Source organism: Suillus bovinus (genome assembly GCF_016758785.1).
Source record: "Suillus bovinus strain UH-Sbo-P2 chromosome Unknown EDB93scaffold_3, whole genome shotgun sequence".
Lineage (NCBI taxonomy): Eukaryota > Fungi > Basidiomycota > Agaricomycetes > Boletales > Suillaceae > Suillus > Suillus bovinus.
The window spans coordinates 365,581-382,712 of record NW_024542059.1 but is presented as its reverse complement, the minus strand read 5'-3'; the positions used below and the strand labels follow the sequence as shown (position 1 = coordinate 382,712).

The 17,132-nt window shown below is 43.7% G+C and overlaps 7 protein-coding genes across 7 annotated transcripts; 3 read left to right on the top strand and 4 right to left on the bottom strand.

Annotated features, from left to right (window-relative positions):
• Positions 1-244: 244 nt before the first annotated feature.
• Positions 245-2,150, bottom strand: EDB93DRAFT_1237748 (uncharacterized protein; the record flags this gene model as incomplete). The annotated part of the gene is made up of 6 exons (XM_041451455.1): positions 245-304; positions 417-556; positions 596-669; positions 1,395-1,674; positions 1,696-1,953; positions 2,120-2,150. 6 exons carry the CDS (start codon positions 2,148-2,150, stop codon positions 245-247), a joined length of 843 nt encoding a protein of 280 aa, XP_041312696.1.
• A 4,892-nt stretch (positions 2,151-7,042) lies between these two features.
• On the bottom strand, positions 7,043-7,555 carry EDB93DRAFT_1100023 (uncharacterized protein; the record flags this gene model as incomplete). Its single annotated transcript, XM_041446964.1, has 2 exons — positions 7,043-7,194; positions 7,306-7,555. 2 exons carry the CDS (start codon positions 7,553-7,555, stop codon positions 7,043-7,045), a joined length of 402 nt encoding a protein of 133 aa, XP_041312695.1.
• A 1,241-nt stretch (positions 7,556-8,796) lies between these two features.
• On the bottom strand, positions 8,797-9,472 carry EDB93DRAFT_1100022 (uncharacterized protein; the record flags this gene model as incomplete). The annotated part of the gene is made up of 2 exons (XM_041446963.1): positions 8,797-9,336; positions 9,392-9,472. 2 exons carry the CDS (start codon positions 9,470-9,472, stop codon positions 8,797-8,799), a joined length of 621 nt encoding a protein of 206 aa, XP_041312694.1.
• Positions 9,473-10,756: 1,284 nt separating this feature from the next.
• Positions 10,757-11,452, top strand: EDB93DRAFT_1117249 (uncharacterized protein). Its single transcript, XM_041448372.1, has 2 exons — positions 10,757-11,033; positions 11,090-11,452. Exons 1-2 carry the CDS (start codon positions 10,830-10,832, stop codon positions 11,240-11,242), a joined length of 357 nt encoding a protein of 118 aa, XP_041312693.1. The 5' UTR covers positions 10,757-10,829; the 3' UTR covers positions 11,243-11,452.
• A 200-nt stretch (positions 11,453-11,652) lies between these two features.
• On the top strand, positions 11,653-13,301 carry EDB93DRAFT_434287 (uncharacterized protein). The gene is made up of 10 exons (XM_041456354.1): positions 11,653-11,768; positions 11,824-11,849; positions 11,902-12,121; positions 12,183-12,420; positions 12,481-12,494; positions 12,545-12,621; positions 12,673-12,689; positions 12,746-12,856; positions 12,915-12,943; positions 12,996-13,301. Exons 1-10 carry the CDS (start codon positions 11,745-11,747, stop codon positions 13,086-13,088), a joined length of 849 nt encoding a protein of 282 aa, XP_041312692.1. The 5' UTR covers positions 11,653-11,744; the 3' UTR covers positions 13,089-13,301.
• Positions 13,222-14,258, bottom strand: EDB93DRAFT_434361 (uncharacterized protein). Its single transcript, XM_041456355.1, has 5 exons — positions 14,136-14,258; positions 14,005-14,081; positions 13,789-13,945; positions 13,559-13,733; positions 13,222-13,501 (listed from the first exon to the last, which is right to left on the bottom strand). Exons 1-5 carry the CDS (start codon positions 14,166-14,168, stop codon positions 13,338-13,340), a joined length of 606 nt encoding a protein of 201 aa, XP_041312691.1. The 5' UTR covers positions 14,169-14,258; the 3' UTR covers positions 13,222-13,337.
• A 275-nt stretch (positions 14,259-14,533) lies between these two features.
• Positions 14,534-15,888, top strand: EDB93DRAFT_1117235 (Longin-like domain-containing protein). Its single transcript, XM_041448371.1, has 6 exons — positions 14,534-14,627; positions 14,679-14,788; positions 14,847-15,007; positions 15,063-15,224; positions 15,273-15,649; positions 15,701-15,888. The coding sequence occupies exons 1-5, from the start codon at positions 14,556-14,558 to the stop codon at positions 15,425-15,427; spliced, it is 660 nt and encodes a 219-aa protein (XP_041312690.1). The 5' UTR covers positions 14,534-14,555; the 3' UTR covers positions 15,428-15,649; positions 15,701-15,888.
• Positions 15,889-17,132: the final 1,244 nt, after the last annotated feature.

Below are 17,132 nucleotides of genomic sequence, written 5' to 3'. Positions count from 1 at the left end.
TGGCCATTGTCTCTAAGGTTGACAGTAGTATCTGTTAGAATTTATCCAGGGGTTTGTAGGAGAGGTAGGTGAAGCCTGTGGGGCATCAGTGATGCCTAGAGCACTGGTGAGTGCAGTGTTGGATTCCGAAGTTTCAGGGTCCTATCTGGGGTGCCACTTGGTAATGAACCAAGAAGTGATAACTCCAGCTCTAATCAATAGGATATGTCTTGCGCATTAGCACACATATTTTATTTTGCAGATTTCACGTGTGGCCTCTTGTGTTTGTGCACATTGCACATCCAAACTTGCATCGACTGCACACCTGTCCAGCACCTGCAAAGAAAATGAACAGAGAGAATTTTTAAATCAAGAAATGTACCTTGCAACCAAAGTATGAGATGTAAGTGGAGCATGCCTCTTCCTTGAGCTTCAACTGTGCCATTATAACCTTCAACAATGCCAAAGATTCCACCTCGCCATGTGATCTTTCCCTTGCTGCTTATTGTGATACTAAACAAATTGGCTAGAATGGCTTGGATGATATAATAATAAAAATGGGCAGCTCCAAAGGGATCTGAAGCAACATTCAGGGATCAATGAAATACATCGGGACCCATATCATGATTGAATGCATCCAGATTGATTTCTTCACCAATGAAAACTTGTGCAATAGGATTGTGCATGTCGCTCGGTGAAGGTGAAACAACTCAGCTGTTGGTCAAATGATAGATCTAAAGGAGGGACACAAGAAGCTGATATAGTGATTAGTGATGCCTAGTCTGCTATGCTTGCAGGGACAAGGACGTTCGATCCAAGGGAAAGCAAAGAAGACAAATCCACAGTCACGCAGCAGCTGTGTGAAGCGAGCAACATGCGCGTGAGGCGCGGGAACACGAAATGCAAAATAGCAAAATAGCAAAAATGCGAAATGCAATAAGCAATAGATGAGGGCTCAATGGAAACAAAAGACTGCTAATAAATTCTGAATCTGGCTATGGACATCATGAGGGAACTCCACTAAGGTAAGGAGTGGTGTAATGTGGTAAAGGGTGAAAAATGCGGACCTATATATGTGTCTCGCTAAGTGAGCTGAGTGTGAGATAATGTATGTAATAAGGTATGTAAGTCAGGGTTCATGCTCTAATATGGTGCCATATTAAATAAAAGCGAAAATACATACCAGGGAGACTTGCTGGACAGTGGATGGATGCTCCTGGATGATAGGGTGATGAAAGCATGGGAAAGCGAGCGATGTGTGAGCACGAGGACATTGCACATGCAGGAAAGTGTTGCCTGATATGGAAATAGCTGGGAAAAGGCTAGGGAATGATGCTGCGAGTTGGTGCTGCAAAACTGGATGGTATGCACTGAAGTATAATGTATTGCAGACCCGCAATAGTGTGAATCTCTACATCAGGTTAAGCATAATCCACAATGATGGAGGATTTTTCATCAAAGTCATACCCCATATTAAAGCCCGGATTTTCATGTGTGATTCATCTGTCCTGATGACCTTTGTCCATACTGCATTCACATGTTGTTTGAGAGAGTGAACTATAGGATTGGAAAGTGGCTTATGATTTAATTCCTCGATGCCTGCAACCGTTAGATCATGTGAGGTCAAAGTATGAAAGGCTTCTTCATGATCATGAAATGTCTTCTTCTGAACTTGGAGAATAGCAGCTCGACAGACTTGATGCTTCTGAATTACACCAAAGACTTGAAACATAAAGTGAAGATCTTTCCTGAATCTCTTATCTACGTATCTCATAGCCCATTTAGCATGATTTTTGTATGTGATAGGATGAGGGTGTTTGACCTTAAAGCCTCTCATACCATATGGGAAAAGGCAGGGGAAGGCTTCCAAAAGATGATTTGGATTGTTGGGTTCTCCTGTAGTATGTTCGCCAAGTGTGTTTCGTCGAGGATACTTGTTGACAAAGTTAGAGTCATACTTGATGGTATATCCTTCTTCAACAGATGTAGATGTATTAGTGAATGCATGCGCCAACACTTCATTATTAAATAAATGAACAGCTTCAGAATCCAGAATGTCATGTGATTGAAGAGGCAGCACATTGGTTTCCACTGATACCAATATATTAAAAATGCATGTATGAAAAAATCAAATACTGACCACTCGTAGGACAAACAATATCTTCCTCCATAAGATCTTGCACACTTGCATGTGTATCAAAATTATGATTCACTGATTATATTCATTTGAAATTAGATTGGAATGAAAAAGTAAATACACACATGTTCAATATCATCATCTTCTATAACATAGCCATCTCGTTCTTGCTCTAGCAGGTACACTTCATCCAAAAATTTGATCATGGAAGGTAATTGTGATGGTACTCCATTCTCTGGCAACAAAGTGAGTGCATCTTCAGAAATCTGAATATTATGATAAAGTTCATTGTTTTCCTTCAAAAACAAGAGAGCTGCTTGAACACATAATCAATTGACAGTGAGAATGGATGGAAGTGAACGAGCAGGCAAGTTATGGGGACTAATGATAGAGACCACAATCACTGAAGGCAAAATATCTGGATGATGAGGCAACAAGTCTCCTTCAATCATGTGACAAATATCTTGAGGGTTTAAATGGTATGTAGACACATTACTGACTCCACTATTCAGAGCAGATATATCCCACTGCCTAGCACCTTTTTTTTGAGGATACAACTTGATGATGAATGCTGCAGGATAGTATAGAGCAACAAAAATTCACTCAGGTAGACTGAGGATGCTGAGTTCCCATGGAACAGTGCCGATCCAAAGACCATTAGTGAGCACATGAGCTAAAAGTCAATTGTACTGAATATCATATATGCAAGACATGCAAAAATGACCTGTGAGAACTGCTTGATGAATGGAAATGGCCAGCGTGTACAACAGCATGGAATGAGTAAGTTCTTGAGCGGGATGAGAGCACTCAAGGGAAGGAACCAGATGATAACCATTAGGAAGAGACATAATGTCAATCAAGGATGTGTCAGAAGACATGAACTCGCCGGCACAAACAATACAAATACTTTGCAGTGTCTGAGCATTACCTGTATGATCAATGAAATTGGCTAAACACTCTTCTTTCACTGATTCTTCAACATCCAGAAGAAAGGAATCAAAATCCAAGTTAGAAGGAAGTTCAGTACTCCCAAAATGTGCACACTTGATTTTGATCATGTCGCTCATCAATATGTGCTTCTTGCTTCCATTCAAAAGCTTCTTCCACCACCTTTCAAAGTTCAGGAGATTGCTCCACTGCATGAAGAAGATCGACCCATCGATGCTGTTCAGTGCAAGAAAAAGCTCCAGGACCTCCTTGAGTAATTATTTCCTTCATAGTCAGACTATTTGCAAGATGCATAACACAGGAAACTTCAGCACTCTGCTCTTTGGCTGTCATAGATGACATTGTTTAGAAGCAAAAGATGACAAATTACCTGAGTTTCAAACTGAACCATAGCTCAGTGTAAATTGCCAATGTGTTTGTGAGTGTGTGTGCCTACTACTGACAGTAATCGATTGCATGGATCAAAACATCTTGTGCATCAACTGTATCATCAAAAGGTAATCAATCATACACACATCAACTACATACAGCTATCAGTCACGCAGAAAGAAGACAGAAAGAGCACGCCAGCTCCAGACAATTCTCATATGTACTCGCTTTGAACATTTCAGTTGTGGTTGTTACCTTCATATTGCCAATTAAAGGCCAGATCTACTAAATCTTCTGCCAAAACAAGTAACTCTGCATACACAACAGTGGTCGCAGGATTGTTCGCAATCAAGTTGGCAATTCCTATGAATATTTAAGTACACATATTACTGTTATAGGCATCAGCTCTTACAGTTGAACTCTGTGTGGTCAGTATACAAAGCTTCCGTCGCTATGATGGAAGGTGATTGGGTGTATAACATTGTATCTCCTGCAGCTGCGAACTGAGTATGCATCCTCTCATTACATTCAATGTATACATGATTATCCCCCTGAGATTGACATTCTACTAAGCCTCTAGCAGCCAGTTCAGTTACGAGCATGGCTTGTCAATCAATACGCACTGAAAATAAAAGCACAGCAATTGTCAGAGGTGTTCAGCAATTCAAACACAGTTGGTTGCATGGTAGTTTAGATTGTAAATGTGATGTTTAGGAGCACAGACGAAAAAAAAAATCTGAATTCGGAACCCAACCCTAGTCCAGGGCTGTCCTGGGATGGATTGCCAAACATGGAATAACCCTAACCCTTCACTCATAGGACCAATGCAGGTCATCAGAGTCAAAAACTACTAATCCCTTCCAATACTGGAAAAAGTGGTGTTAACTGAATACTTGCATAGAATATACAAAAATTACTCCCATCTGAGTGGAGTTTCAGTTGATGACATGAGCTGGCACCTAAAACACTTACCCTTGCATCCCAGAGACGAGGGCAGAACAAAAAGGTGGAAAACTCAGAAGAATGGTGAAAGCAGAAAGGACTGCTAAAGTGAAAGACATGAGGCTCAATGAAAGTAGATAGGTAGAAAAAATAAGGGATGAAAAGAGTAAAAGATGGTGTGGGACTGCGAATATGATCGTTTGACACCACCATGCTGAGTTACCATTCCCACAAAGCAAAAATTGTCTGGAGCAAGGTCATAAGATAGACCGCAGTCATACTTCACTTGATCACGTGGTGTGACTTTTGTGGTGACCTGACTGTGACCTATGTTACATTTACTATCGACAATCACACTACACATCAGCTTTGTCGAGATCGCGCAAAATACTATCTGGCAGTACTCGGTGGCCTCTGTACTTCTTTGAAGCCCACGCAGCTTGCTTCTCATTCAGTCCTTTGTGGTATGCATCCATGAACTAGTGTAGAGCCTCATGTCTCCACAGGCACTTCCCTCCGAATTCTCCCACTTTTCCTACAAACTCCAGCTCTAATCCACAGGATACGTCTAGCACATTGGCGCACTTATATTTTATTTCGCAGGTTTTGCACACACATCCGCACTCACATTGTCCGTGCACTCCATCCCATGTCCTTAGAAGTTCATTGGTGTGTTTTCCCATCATATTTCCTTTTTGTCTAATTGGTTTCCATTGCTAATACTCAGCTCTGCGCTTCACATGTAACCAAGACCCTATTACATACCTCGTGTACTATTTATATCCTGTTCACCTCATTACATCGGACCTGTGCGCCTAGCTACTTTACTTATACCCCTCTATTATTTATGTACTGGGTCGATTTTCTGCCCACTTTCTCTGTATCCTTAGATACAAGGAATTTTACTCGTTGTTTGCAAGTGACTATCTAAAGTCGCGTGCCTCGGTTCTCCACCTTCGCCTTAGCATCAGCCAACCTTAGTTGGGGTGTTAACACTCATCTTGCCTCGTCTCTCTTTCATCTCTCTTATTTGTTCCTACTTTGCCCTCACTCGTGCATGCTACCTTTGTGTCGCTGTAACAATGGTCGCGGCGCTGGGCTCGGAACCAGTCAAACTAACACTTATGTCCCATACCATTCCTTGACCTCCCTTGACCTTCCAAAGGTTACATGCACTTGTCCGGATCTTCTGCAGGCAGTTCCTGCATTCTGAGGCCCGTCCAAACCTCGCAAGTTACCATACCATGTCCTATCCTTGTCCTTTTGACTTTGCTGGTGCATTTTCCCTTATTCTATCTATATGTTGACTATGTCTTAGGGCTACATGGATAAATCCCATTGGCATCCTGTCAGGAGCCTTGGAATACATATAAACAGTACGCATCACGGCTTATTACATGTATACTTGCATTGCTGCTTGCCTCGCGGCTTATTACATAGGTTCAGACTTGCTTATCTTGCTACTAGTTTCGCCTACAGATTCCAGTCTCTCACAGAAGCAGGATATAATCTTGCTCACTGCCTACTGATACTTCACTTCACTTCCTGTACTTCAAGTCGTAATTAGTAGAGTCACCTCGGTATATTCGTAACTGCACAATCGATCTTTGTTCATTCAGAATGATTGTTTAGCTAGACCGCTGCCAAATTCTGCACTTCATTTATTCTTGAGTTCCGATAGATTAGCATCATTCCGGACTTCAGACATTTTGCAAAGTCTTATATTATTTGACACATCGACACACCAACATATATTGACCTTTGGACAGCTCTCACAAGCCTCGGAAGGCATTGCGCTACTTTGGACAACACTTTCGCAGCTTCGGACGACTTTCAGTCGAATCAGACAAGCATCTCAGAACTTTGGATGAACATTAAAAAGGTTTACTTCCAATATCTCGTCTACTCTCTGACTGTATAAGACTTCCCTTGCATTATCAAGGTAGTTCTTTAGGTTGTCTCTTGGGATGAAGCACACTCGCATCTCTCAGGACTAGGGACTCACATTCTGTAGAGCCCAGCCCAGATCTACTCTTTACATTGCGCACCTCGCCTTTCACACTCGCGCATGTCCGCCTTTCACACATTGCATCGCTCTCGCCTCGCACTTCGTGCATTACTTAGTCCTAGTACTTTATTAGTTGTTTGGTGTCCCTCTTTTTACAAAGAGAGGTTTCCCTTTACCAGTTAGCTGCCCTTGGGTTGATGTTTTCACTCATGCCCAGGACTAGCTGTGTTTGCTTAGCTTAGCACCAACTTTGACCACAGTTTAGATTCCTCATCTTCACCGGCAGGCTCATGTTGAAAACCTGAGTGGTGTGAACATTTTAATGTAAGATTGCAACAATTAACACACCTGCACATACTGTTGAGTGGTACTGATTCGAGAGCCAAAAGAATATTTCGTTTGAGGTCTGCTTCTTTCGATGATGTGGGATATTGACGATAAATTCTTTTTGCATATCCCCAGCACTGTTCAATGAAGTTAAGTTCACAATGGAACTTCAGAAGGAATAACACTGAAAATCCTCTTGCCTTGCATATCCTTTCTAGATTTGACTCGACAGCGATGAAATCTGGCTGATTGTATAGGACCCGATGACAACAGCAATTTGTTGCTCCCTTTGCACACTTGAAGTCCTTGCACTGTGCCTGCAGCTTCAATTTCTAAATCAGGCCTTGCTCGTGCAAGATCACAGCCATACCTTTGAAGAGACTGGCTTTGGGTCCAGCATCTTCACTGAAATAGAGTGACTGTTTTGATCCATCTGCGAAGGTTGCATCACCCATTTGAATGTTTCCTTTCAACAGCTTGCCATCTGCACCATAAACTTGTTTGCCAGCTGCACCTCAAATATTGACCTCCACGCCCCGATTCATTTCTGCCTTTGATTTTGGCATATTTCTTGCTGAGAAAGCTCCATCTGCACATTTTAAGGGAGTTGTTGCATTGTCAAACATGAGGACATGGTTTTCATTGGTGTAGTGCTTCTCTAGAATATCCATTGATCTTTGAGCTTGTTCAAGGATGTCCTGGTTTGTGAAGTACCCTTCACAATTTTTTCCTGCTTTGAAGACGCGAGCCTCCTCTTTTCCATTAGGTGACTGCAGCCACCCATAATCAGCAGAAACAAGATCTGCGACCATCTGTGATGGTCCCTCTCCCTTTACATAGGGCATGGCTGTTTCACTATTATGGACCCATCATGTTTTGCGACAATCATTTGCATAGAATGTGGACTTGTCATGCCACCATACAACTGTCTTCTGTTCCTGTAGTGATGGACAAGGGTAATCTCCATCTCTCTCATTACAAGACCAATCTCAAGTCTTCTCCTTGATTGCTGCCTATGCAGGCAAGAAAGTTTCCTGCCAGTAAGCCACAACGTCATCTCTTTCATGACCATCGATAAATTGACCTTTGGGATCTTTTGTCCAGCGGTACTCGAGCTTTTTCATCCATCACTGTACAGTTGCAAGATGAATTCGCTTTGTGAGTCCACTCCTTTTTCGCATTTCTGGTGTGTTAAGGAAGTCAACAAGGTCCATAGCCTTCACATACTTTCCAATTCCCTGCAGATGGATGTGTATTTCTTGCGTGAGATCCTCGCCTTTGTCAAGTAATGACTTGTTCCATGTCCTGTAGATATTAAATGGAAGGTTCTCACTGAAGGTGAATCAACTCAGCTCTAGGTCAAATAATAAATCTAAGGGAGGGACACAAGAAGCTGATATAGTGATCAGTGTGATGCCTAGTCTGCTATGCTTGCAGGGACAAGTGCGTTTGATCCAAGGGGGAGCAAGGAAGATAAATCCACAGTCGTGCAGTGGCTGTGCAAAGCAAGCGACATGTGTGCGAGGTGCGGGAATGCAAAATGCAAAATGCAAAATGCAAAATGCAAAATGCAAAATAGCGAAAATGCGAAAATGTGAAATGCAATGAGCAATAGACAAGGGCTCAATGAAAACTAAAGATTGCTAATAAATTCTGACTCTAGGTATTGACATGATGGGAGGACTCCACTAAGGTAAGGAGTGGTGTAATAAAGGGTGAAAAATGTGGTCCTATATATGTATCTCGCTAAGTGAGCCAAGTAGGAGATAATGTATGTAATAAGGTGTGTAAATTAGGGTCCATGCTCTGATATGGTGCCATTTTGATAAAAATGCGGAAATACATACCAGTGAGACTTGCTGGACAGTGGATGGATGCTACTGGATGATAGGGCGATGAAAGTGTGGGAAAGCGAGCGATACAAGGGCATCACGAGGCATGGGAAAGTTGTGTGATGCAGGAAAGTGTCACCTGATATGGAAATGGCTGGGGAAAGGTCAGGGAATGATGCTGCGAGTTGGTGCTGCGAACCCGGGTGGTATGGACTGAAGTATTACACATTGCAAGCCTGTAATTATGCGAATCTCTACATCGCGATCTGCAATGAAGGCATGTACTTGTTCACGGAGTACTCATGAGTGTGCGGGTTTTGTTCTAGAGCTTTTGCGGTAAGTAATGATGCCATTGTCCACTTTCCATATGCCAAAGACTGAGGGTCAACATAGACCCACAAGAATTGTTTCATTCCTTCGAGTCGGCGACAAAAGACTGAGTCAAGCTTAGGGTCTTTGTAGCCAGCAGTCTTCTTTGGTAGTCTAAGAATCCTTTTGATATCATTGAAGGCTAAGTGTGCCTCCTTGACAGTGGGTGAGGGCTTGTAGAACCCTGTTACAGTATTTATCCTGGCACTAGCCATATTTATGTTTGAATCTGGGGGAGAAGCCTCTCCCATGGCACATTGACTTGGATGCTTGAGCTTGGACTCATAAAGTGGACTCAGAGATAGCTCTATTATTTGTAGCACAAATGGAGGAGGATCCAATACCACAGTAATTGTTACTTTCCTCTTTTTCCTCTTCAGACTGGATGGAGGAGACTCAGACACATTGATTGTCATTGGAACTTCCTGTGGCCATTGTTTTAGTATTTCTGTAGCTGCTTTAAATTATGAGGTTTCTTACATTTTCTTTGTTTCCTGAGTGTCCAAGTGACTTTGCCCAACTTCCGAGGTTTGCAACATTGAACAATTTTTGTTTTGGCATAGTAGAGAGACAGTTTTGTTCCGTTGTTGGCTGCTGAAGTGGATCATTGAGTAGCTGACAAAGCACAATGCATTGTGTTCCAAGTAAGGTATGACTCACGCACTTTCTGCTAACGAAACATGACAAAGTGTTACTTTTGTTTGAAATGTTAATAGTAATTGTAAAACATCTATTTTGCAAAAAGAAATCATGCAGGGTTCTTTGTATTTACACTGCGCACAATGCTGCACGGCTGGATTTTTGAAAAAATTGAAATTGAAAGTACCATTAAGAAAACAAATGTTATGAGCCCTTTTGAACCTTGTTGTGTGACAAACTAAGGGGGAACACATAATTGGTATGACATTCTCAAACTACCATGACACAATGCTCAAATGTGCACTGAAACACCTGAAGAACCTTGGTGGACATGCTATTTTACTTCTACATCATTTGAGCATGTTCTGGTCCACGATGGTCATCAGACAATCCTCTACTAGTGTTTGGGTCACAGCTAGTCACATCATGTCACATGCCATCACACATTAGTGGAAAGTGCGTGAGCCATACTAGATAGTCCCACGAGTCCGTGTGTCCCAAGAGTCCGCGCATCGACTCTAGCACACGCAATTCTGCACAGAATCCTTATGTATTGTATAGTCAAGTTCCCCCTAGCGTAATACATAGTGTGGTATTTTTTATTTGAAGAAAACCGAAGTAGATCTCGTCCTATGGCGAAATTATTGGTGCTGGAGGGCAATTTTGTGCATAGAAGGCTCACTATGAAGGTCAGATCACCTCATAAAATTCTGGAATGTGGTGTGATGGTTATACATGATGAGGAAATACCAAAACAAATTTCTCCGGGGCTACATGCTTGTCAGGATCATCTGTGATAAAAGAAATATGCCCCAGACGTGACAATCTATGCAAAGCGTTACATTGAGACTGTGTAAATCAAAACTCCGCAATGCCGAAATGCGGCACAAAAACACCAATGCAAAATTGAAGTCCCCAACGGCTGCATGGTCAAGTCCAAACAGCTGCGCGAGGCTCAAGAAGAAAAAGTCAAGAAGGCCTGCGCAAAGCTTTGGGAAGATCAGCGAGCTGGTAACACACCAAACATCAGGAGAACAGCAACTTACTATGGTATTCCCGAGAGTACTCTTCGTGGCCGCTTTCGTGGTGTTCGTCCAATTCACTGGCCTTTATGGTCATCTCCATCACGGGCAGAAATGCGTGCATGCGAGCATGATTGATGAAAACATTGCACCGGCAGTGTCCGAATCACTTCAAATTGAACATCCTGCAATTCGTCGTCAACTCAACGACCGTTCGACGGGCTTACCAGCGTCATCCTCATCCACTACTCCACATTATGTTCACGCGCTGTCAATGTCTGATCCTCCCTTGGCCGCTGTTCATTCTGGTGTTCAAGTTGCACCTACTTTACTTCCTCATGGACACCTGCATTATCCATTCTCTCCCCAGCATAATTTACATCATGCACCTAGCAACACACACTATCATACCGTTCCTCATCATTCTCTTCACAATTATCATATACCTGCACAAGCTACACCTTATTATTCACATTAGTTACTCTCGAGAGCCGAGATATAATACTATATATCTTACAATCACATAACTATTGCAATAGAATTGATTGCACGCTTCTACCGCGTCGTACAGATTGTTTCGTGTACCATTGCCTCTGACAGCGCGACGAACGGTGCGGACACTGATACAGAGTGCGAAAAGGCATGGCGGCAGACGTGTGACATGGTGTGACAAAGTGCGCGAACTCTAGGGAAAATGCACTTTTCTGCGCGGTAACCTTCCGCTGGACTCAACACGTCGAGATTCAAAAAAAAAACTAGCAGGTGCTGTACTTTCGATGTCACGCTATCGAGCTGTCAACTAATTAAATTTTTATGTTGATGCGTTGTGGAGTAATAGACGTTACGCCAAAATTGCGCGAACTCTAGTGGACATCTAGTACCTTATGAAAAAACTATCTCTACTCCCAGTTTAAGCTATATTCTAATTCTGAAATCTAGGTGCTCTGGGGATGTACTCTAGCTAACTTTCTCTGGTTTTAATTTTGCGAACAAAGGCAATTTGATCACATGATCAAGCGAAGTATGACTGCGGTCTATCTTAGGTTCGCGCAGCGAACCCCTAGTAGCTATAAATAGGCACCTAATCTCATTTGATCCGTTTATCTGATCATGCCTCATTATCCGATCGAGCACAACAACTTTATTTTGAACCACAATCAGTACTACTAGTCATGTCCCAACGCCTTGCAAACAAAGTAACGCAAATAAATATTTTGCAACAGGACATACTGACAGAAATTTCGAATGTAGGTTGCCCTCATCACCGGAGCCGGCTCGTGAGTCTGCTCAAACATGACATCGCATTTTCTGATCTTAAGGGGATCACAGTGGCATCGGTCTTGAATCGTCCTTGCTCTTCGCTCAAGAAGGCGCCAACGTTTTGTTAGTCGACATCAATCTAGCAGCTGCACAAAAAGGTGCTGCGCTTACCCAGCAACGCTTCCCAAACGTCAAAGCGCTGGCCGTTCACGCTGATGTCGGGAAGGAGGATGACATCAAAGGAGCGGTTGATCTAGCTGTTGCAGAGTTTGGTAGATTGGATGTGATGGTAGGATTCATATCTTATGATTATCCGCACGATGTTTCAACGAGTCTCTATAAATCCATAGTTCAACAATGCAGGCATCATGCACCCAGCAGACGATCACGCCCTCAACACCGAAGAGAAGATCTGGGACCTGACAATGCAAATAAACGTAAAGGGTGTCTGGTGGGGCTGCAAGTATGCTATTATGGCTATGCGGAAAAATCCTGTCGACGAGGAGAAAGGCCTCCGTGTTGGGGGCTCCATCATCAACACTGCGAGCTTCGTCGCGCTCATGGGTGCCGCCACACCACAGTTAGCATGTATGTGAACACAACTGCATTTTTTGTTTTCTAAAACAGACGATTCACCGCGTTCTTCAGATACTGCATCCAAGGTAAGCATGATAGTCGTTCGCTGAAGTACGTTGGCTTGAAAGAACATCAGGGTGCTGTGTTGTCCATGACACGAGAACTCGCGATGGTGCACGCGAGAGAAGGAATTCGACTGAACTCTCTATGCCCGTAAGCTAAAGTAGGACTTGCATTGCTGCGTGCTGACCTTAATACCCATAGCGGACCGCTAAAGACGCGTCAGTGCACAATAACCACACAAAAATCGATATTACTGACGTATCATACTTTGAAGCTCTTTTGATGGATTTCCTCAACACATCGGAAAAGAAAGAGCGCCGGCTTGTTCATCTCCCCATGGGTCGGTTCGGTGAGGCTGTGGAACTCGCCAAGGCTGCACTGTTCTGTACGTTCTTACTTGGTGTCACCATCTGGCTGATCTGATTTCACCATTGTATACACAGTGGCAAGCGATGACAGCAGTTATATGACTGTATGTTTCTTGCCAATCAGTGTGAGATGCTTAATTAACGCGACGTCAATAGGGCACGGATTTCAAGGTCGACGGAGGCCTCACCTCGTGCTATGTTACCCCTGTCGGAGAACCAACCCTCCAGCCTCCCACCAGTCTCATTTAAGGGTGAACCAACCGTGATAAGCATGCAACCTGATAGTGGAAACTGGGTTCATTATTGATCGAAATCAATGGTAAAGATGAAAATAACCCAGTTAATGTATGATACAAGACGACGGTGAACTATAAACAGCCCAGAACCTCCACAGGCTAGGAATAAAAGAATCCATGAGGTCGGGCAAAGCAGGAGATTCAACAGATACGTAAATTTTAAGATGATAGATATGCGACTAGGATGCTGTCGTCGATCAAATTAACTGGCCTTCTTTTCTGCGAGGCGTCTCTTGTCGCCTTGTGTCTTTCTCATCTTGGCGATCTCAGTGCCTATATCGTTTTGCAGTTGCTTGTGTAGAGCAGGACGATATCCGAGCATGAACATCAATTCCAAGTGTACAAAGAACGGAGCGAGTACAAGGGCTAGAATTGATTGTTAGCAGGCAACGTACGGATTATATGCTTGATCGATGAACCTACCACCGACAATGTTGTCTAAAAGGGCCGGAGCACGACCCTCAGCGAGTCCATGCCCAAGGAACTGTGCAATCCATGAAATGACTTGAATAATAATCGCGTCTCGAATGCCATCGGGGTGGTGGGCGTGAGCTGTTGCCGTCAGTAAAGTCAGCACCATTTGTGGCGCATACAACAACTAGGATTGGTGTCAGATGACGATATAGATGGGATCCATGGCGTGAGAAACTGACTGCAGCCAACGGTTCAAGGATAATATAGTATGCAAGATAGATGGCGGCGACCACGGCGGGCGTGTTCAAATCGAATAAGAGGTACTCATTGAACGTATAGCGAAATTCTGGCAAGAATGCGGGAGTTTGGATGCGAGTAGCCAACAGCAGTGAACTCCTGAATCAAAGCAATGTGGTACATAGTCCGTACTCCCAAGCAATGAGAAGACGACGCACCACAGAATAGCTGGGACCCCGAATATATGAACGAGGACGTTGACTGGATTAGAGTGGTAGGAACCGTAAAACGTGAGCTGTTGATACGAACGTCATGTAAAAAGTTGATAAGATTCTAATGTGGTACGCACTTGTTTGCGAACGTCGAACAAGGAGAGAGTCATGATGATGGTGGTTGTGAACAAGGACTGCGAATATTGACCCCTGGAACATGTTTAAATAAAACACTCACGAGTGACCCGGACGAATCATATTTCAACGGGATGAGACCCTGCCGGCGGCAGACGCCGAGTAAAATTAACTTGAACTTCCTCGAACTTTTTCAGTGTTGTATATTGCTCGACCATGCGAGTGACAAGATCTAGAGATTCACCTTCACCGGTCAATCGGACTGACACGATTCAAGAACGGTTTTGATGAGCTTTTGAAGGCTTTGAGCTGACTGCCCGAAGTTTCCTATTTCGGATATCGACCAATTTACCGCCGATCACGTGCTTCCACCACTTTCCGCAATTGCTTCCACTTGAGCCACGACAACACCATCTCCCACCATGGTCCGCTCAACAATAATAGTCCGCGCAACAGATGCTTTGCCAATGGCAGCAAGCGTGGACGACGAACAGGTTAGCTTCTTTGACTTCTCGATTACTGAGGAGGCTTATTTACCCTAATAGACCGAGCAGGCCCTTCAGGAGCACAAGCAACAGTCGAAACTAATTTTTCGACGTATCACTCCCAACTCGGAACCGCGGTGTTCCATCGAAAGTGGACAGTACACACTTCAGTGAGTGTCCGTTCTTATCTCGATCAGGCTCCGCATCTCAAGCCGCCGGCTACTACAGCTACCTCCTCGCGGATAATGTCGTGTACCTCACCATTGCGGACAAATCTTACCCGCGGAAGCTTGCTTTTTCGTATCTAGAAGAACTTTCAAAGGAATTCTCCGTATCTTACGGACCCAAAGTAGAGTCTGTGCGGAAACCTTATGCCTTTGTCGGGTTTGGTGCGCGATCCTATTGCACTAAATTTTACCGAGGACTCATTCGCGCTGCATTCAGATACCTTTATGTCGAAAACAGCACGGCTATATCAAGATACACGCGCAGCTGATACAGCTGGATCATCAAACTTGGACAAGTTAAACAATGAATTGCAAGACGTCACTCGAATCATGACTAAGAACATGGAAGAGCTTTTGTGGAGGGGGGACTCGTTAGACAGTGAGTGTGAATATTCTTTCGGATCCTCTATGCTTTGACGCTCTACAGGAATGTCGCATCTGTCAACTTCCCTGCGTTCTGAATCGGAAAAGTACCGCAAAGCAGCAAGAAACATAAATATTCAGGCGCTTATACGACAATACGCACCATTTGGTGCTGTGGCAGTTATTCTTATCATCATATTGTGGTGGCGGTTCTCGTGAACTGCATTCGGACTCATTCCGCGAAGTGTCGGACATCTTTCACCAGGCAAAGTAATCTATTACCTTTTGCAACTTTTTGTAATATTGTCTCTCACCGGACCAGTATGTCATATTTTATGTTTCCATCTGAATTCTACAGCAAGTGGCATCTCCTCGCTCTTTCGGATTGCTGGTCAAGTACACTATCAGAACAAGTCATCATTGATATCAACTCGCATGATTGTTCGTACCCTTCTTCACCGACAGTAATATTCTGACATAGGCTGCTGAAAGTATCGGATAGTCTCGATGGTGAATCGTATCATGCTGCCCATCTCCCTCTAAAGGATATCGTCTTATATGTCACAAAGCGACTACATGAGTGAAATTTTTGGGGAGAGAAGTGTTCAATCTACAAGCAATAGCCGTCTCCGTTGTATGGAAATTAATGGCACATTGGCGTTGTTCGGCGGAGATACGTGACAATCAGAAGCACCACGGGTTTACAGCTTTTCCGCAAGACGAATCGTTTGACCACATGGAATTCAGTTCATGACAGCTTGGTGGCCTGTACCATTATTTCTGGTCCACTGGTTGTTTCCTTTCTTTTACAGCAATAAACTGAACAAGATCTCGACATGACCGCAAAGAAGCCTAGATGCCAAAATAAATAGATGTGAGTTCTTGCATAAAATAGAGGTATTTACCCTTGGTCCCTTGCACACTCGCAGTCTTACGGAAAAGGAAGTCAAGTGCTTCCTAGGAGCCGCGTTTCCAGGTGAACTCGCAGTCATGGGTGCATCTAAATCGTTCCGGGAAGTCGACCACTATTTTCAGAGCACCGTGAGGAGTTGTATGATTTTACCGAGTGGTGGTATCCGCTTACCGGCCGCTTCCTCTCGTGACTGGAGTGTCAGAAGTTTGAAAGGGAGAATCGTCAGTGTACCCTGATACTCGAGAGAGTCCCATTTCGTGAAGTGCGTTAATACCGCAGTTTCTGAGACCCAACTCCATATACTCGACTCAGCTACCGAAGGACCACAGCTGGCATTCAGTTTGTAGGGGAAGTAACATGGTAAGAGTAAATTCTTGCCTACAAACTTGCGCTGACGGTTGGTAACTACTCAGTTCAAATTTTATTAACTCAGAGCAGCTTGTGAAAGGTCTGCTTGAATAGCGCAGCAACTATGCTCCGAATTACTTCCGCGGCACCGACGGTTGCATTTTTTGGATGATGGAAGAACTTCCTTGCTTTGCCGAAATATGGCAACAGCTTTAAGTGTACCGCCTAAAAATTTGCCGTACTGTTGGCACTAGGCGAAACATTGCGCACCCATCTGCCAAGGTGTGCCATTTCCTAAAACAAGCTGACCCAACAAATTCCATGACCACAAGCACCGGCTAGGACGGTGCAACTATCGTCGAGGACGAAAATGAGCTGCAAGGCTTTCAACACTTCATTTGGCACATGTCGTGGGATTATCATCATGGTGTCTGTGCGTGTTTATACTTTTCATCATTAGGGATTTGGAATAGCGTTGACGCGTTGACGGCTGGTAATTAGTAACGCACTGTTGTTGACGCCAGGCCTGGAGCGTTCGAGTTTTTTCGTCGAAAATGGTCGACGACATATCTGATACTGAGAAAGTAACGCTAGCTCATGGTACTATTTCTCGATCTTTCACTGCATTTGATTGCTTAGGGAGAAGGCGCTTAGAGAGAGGCA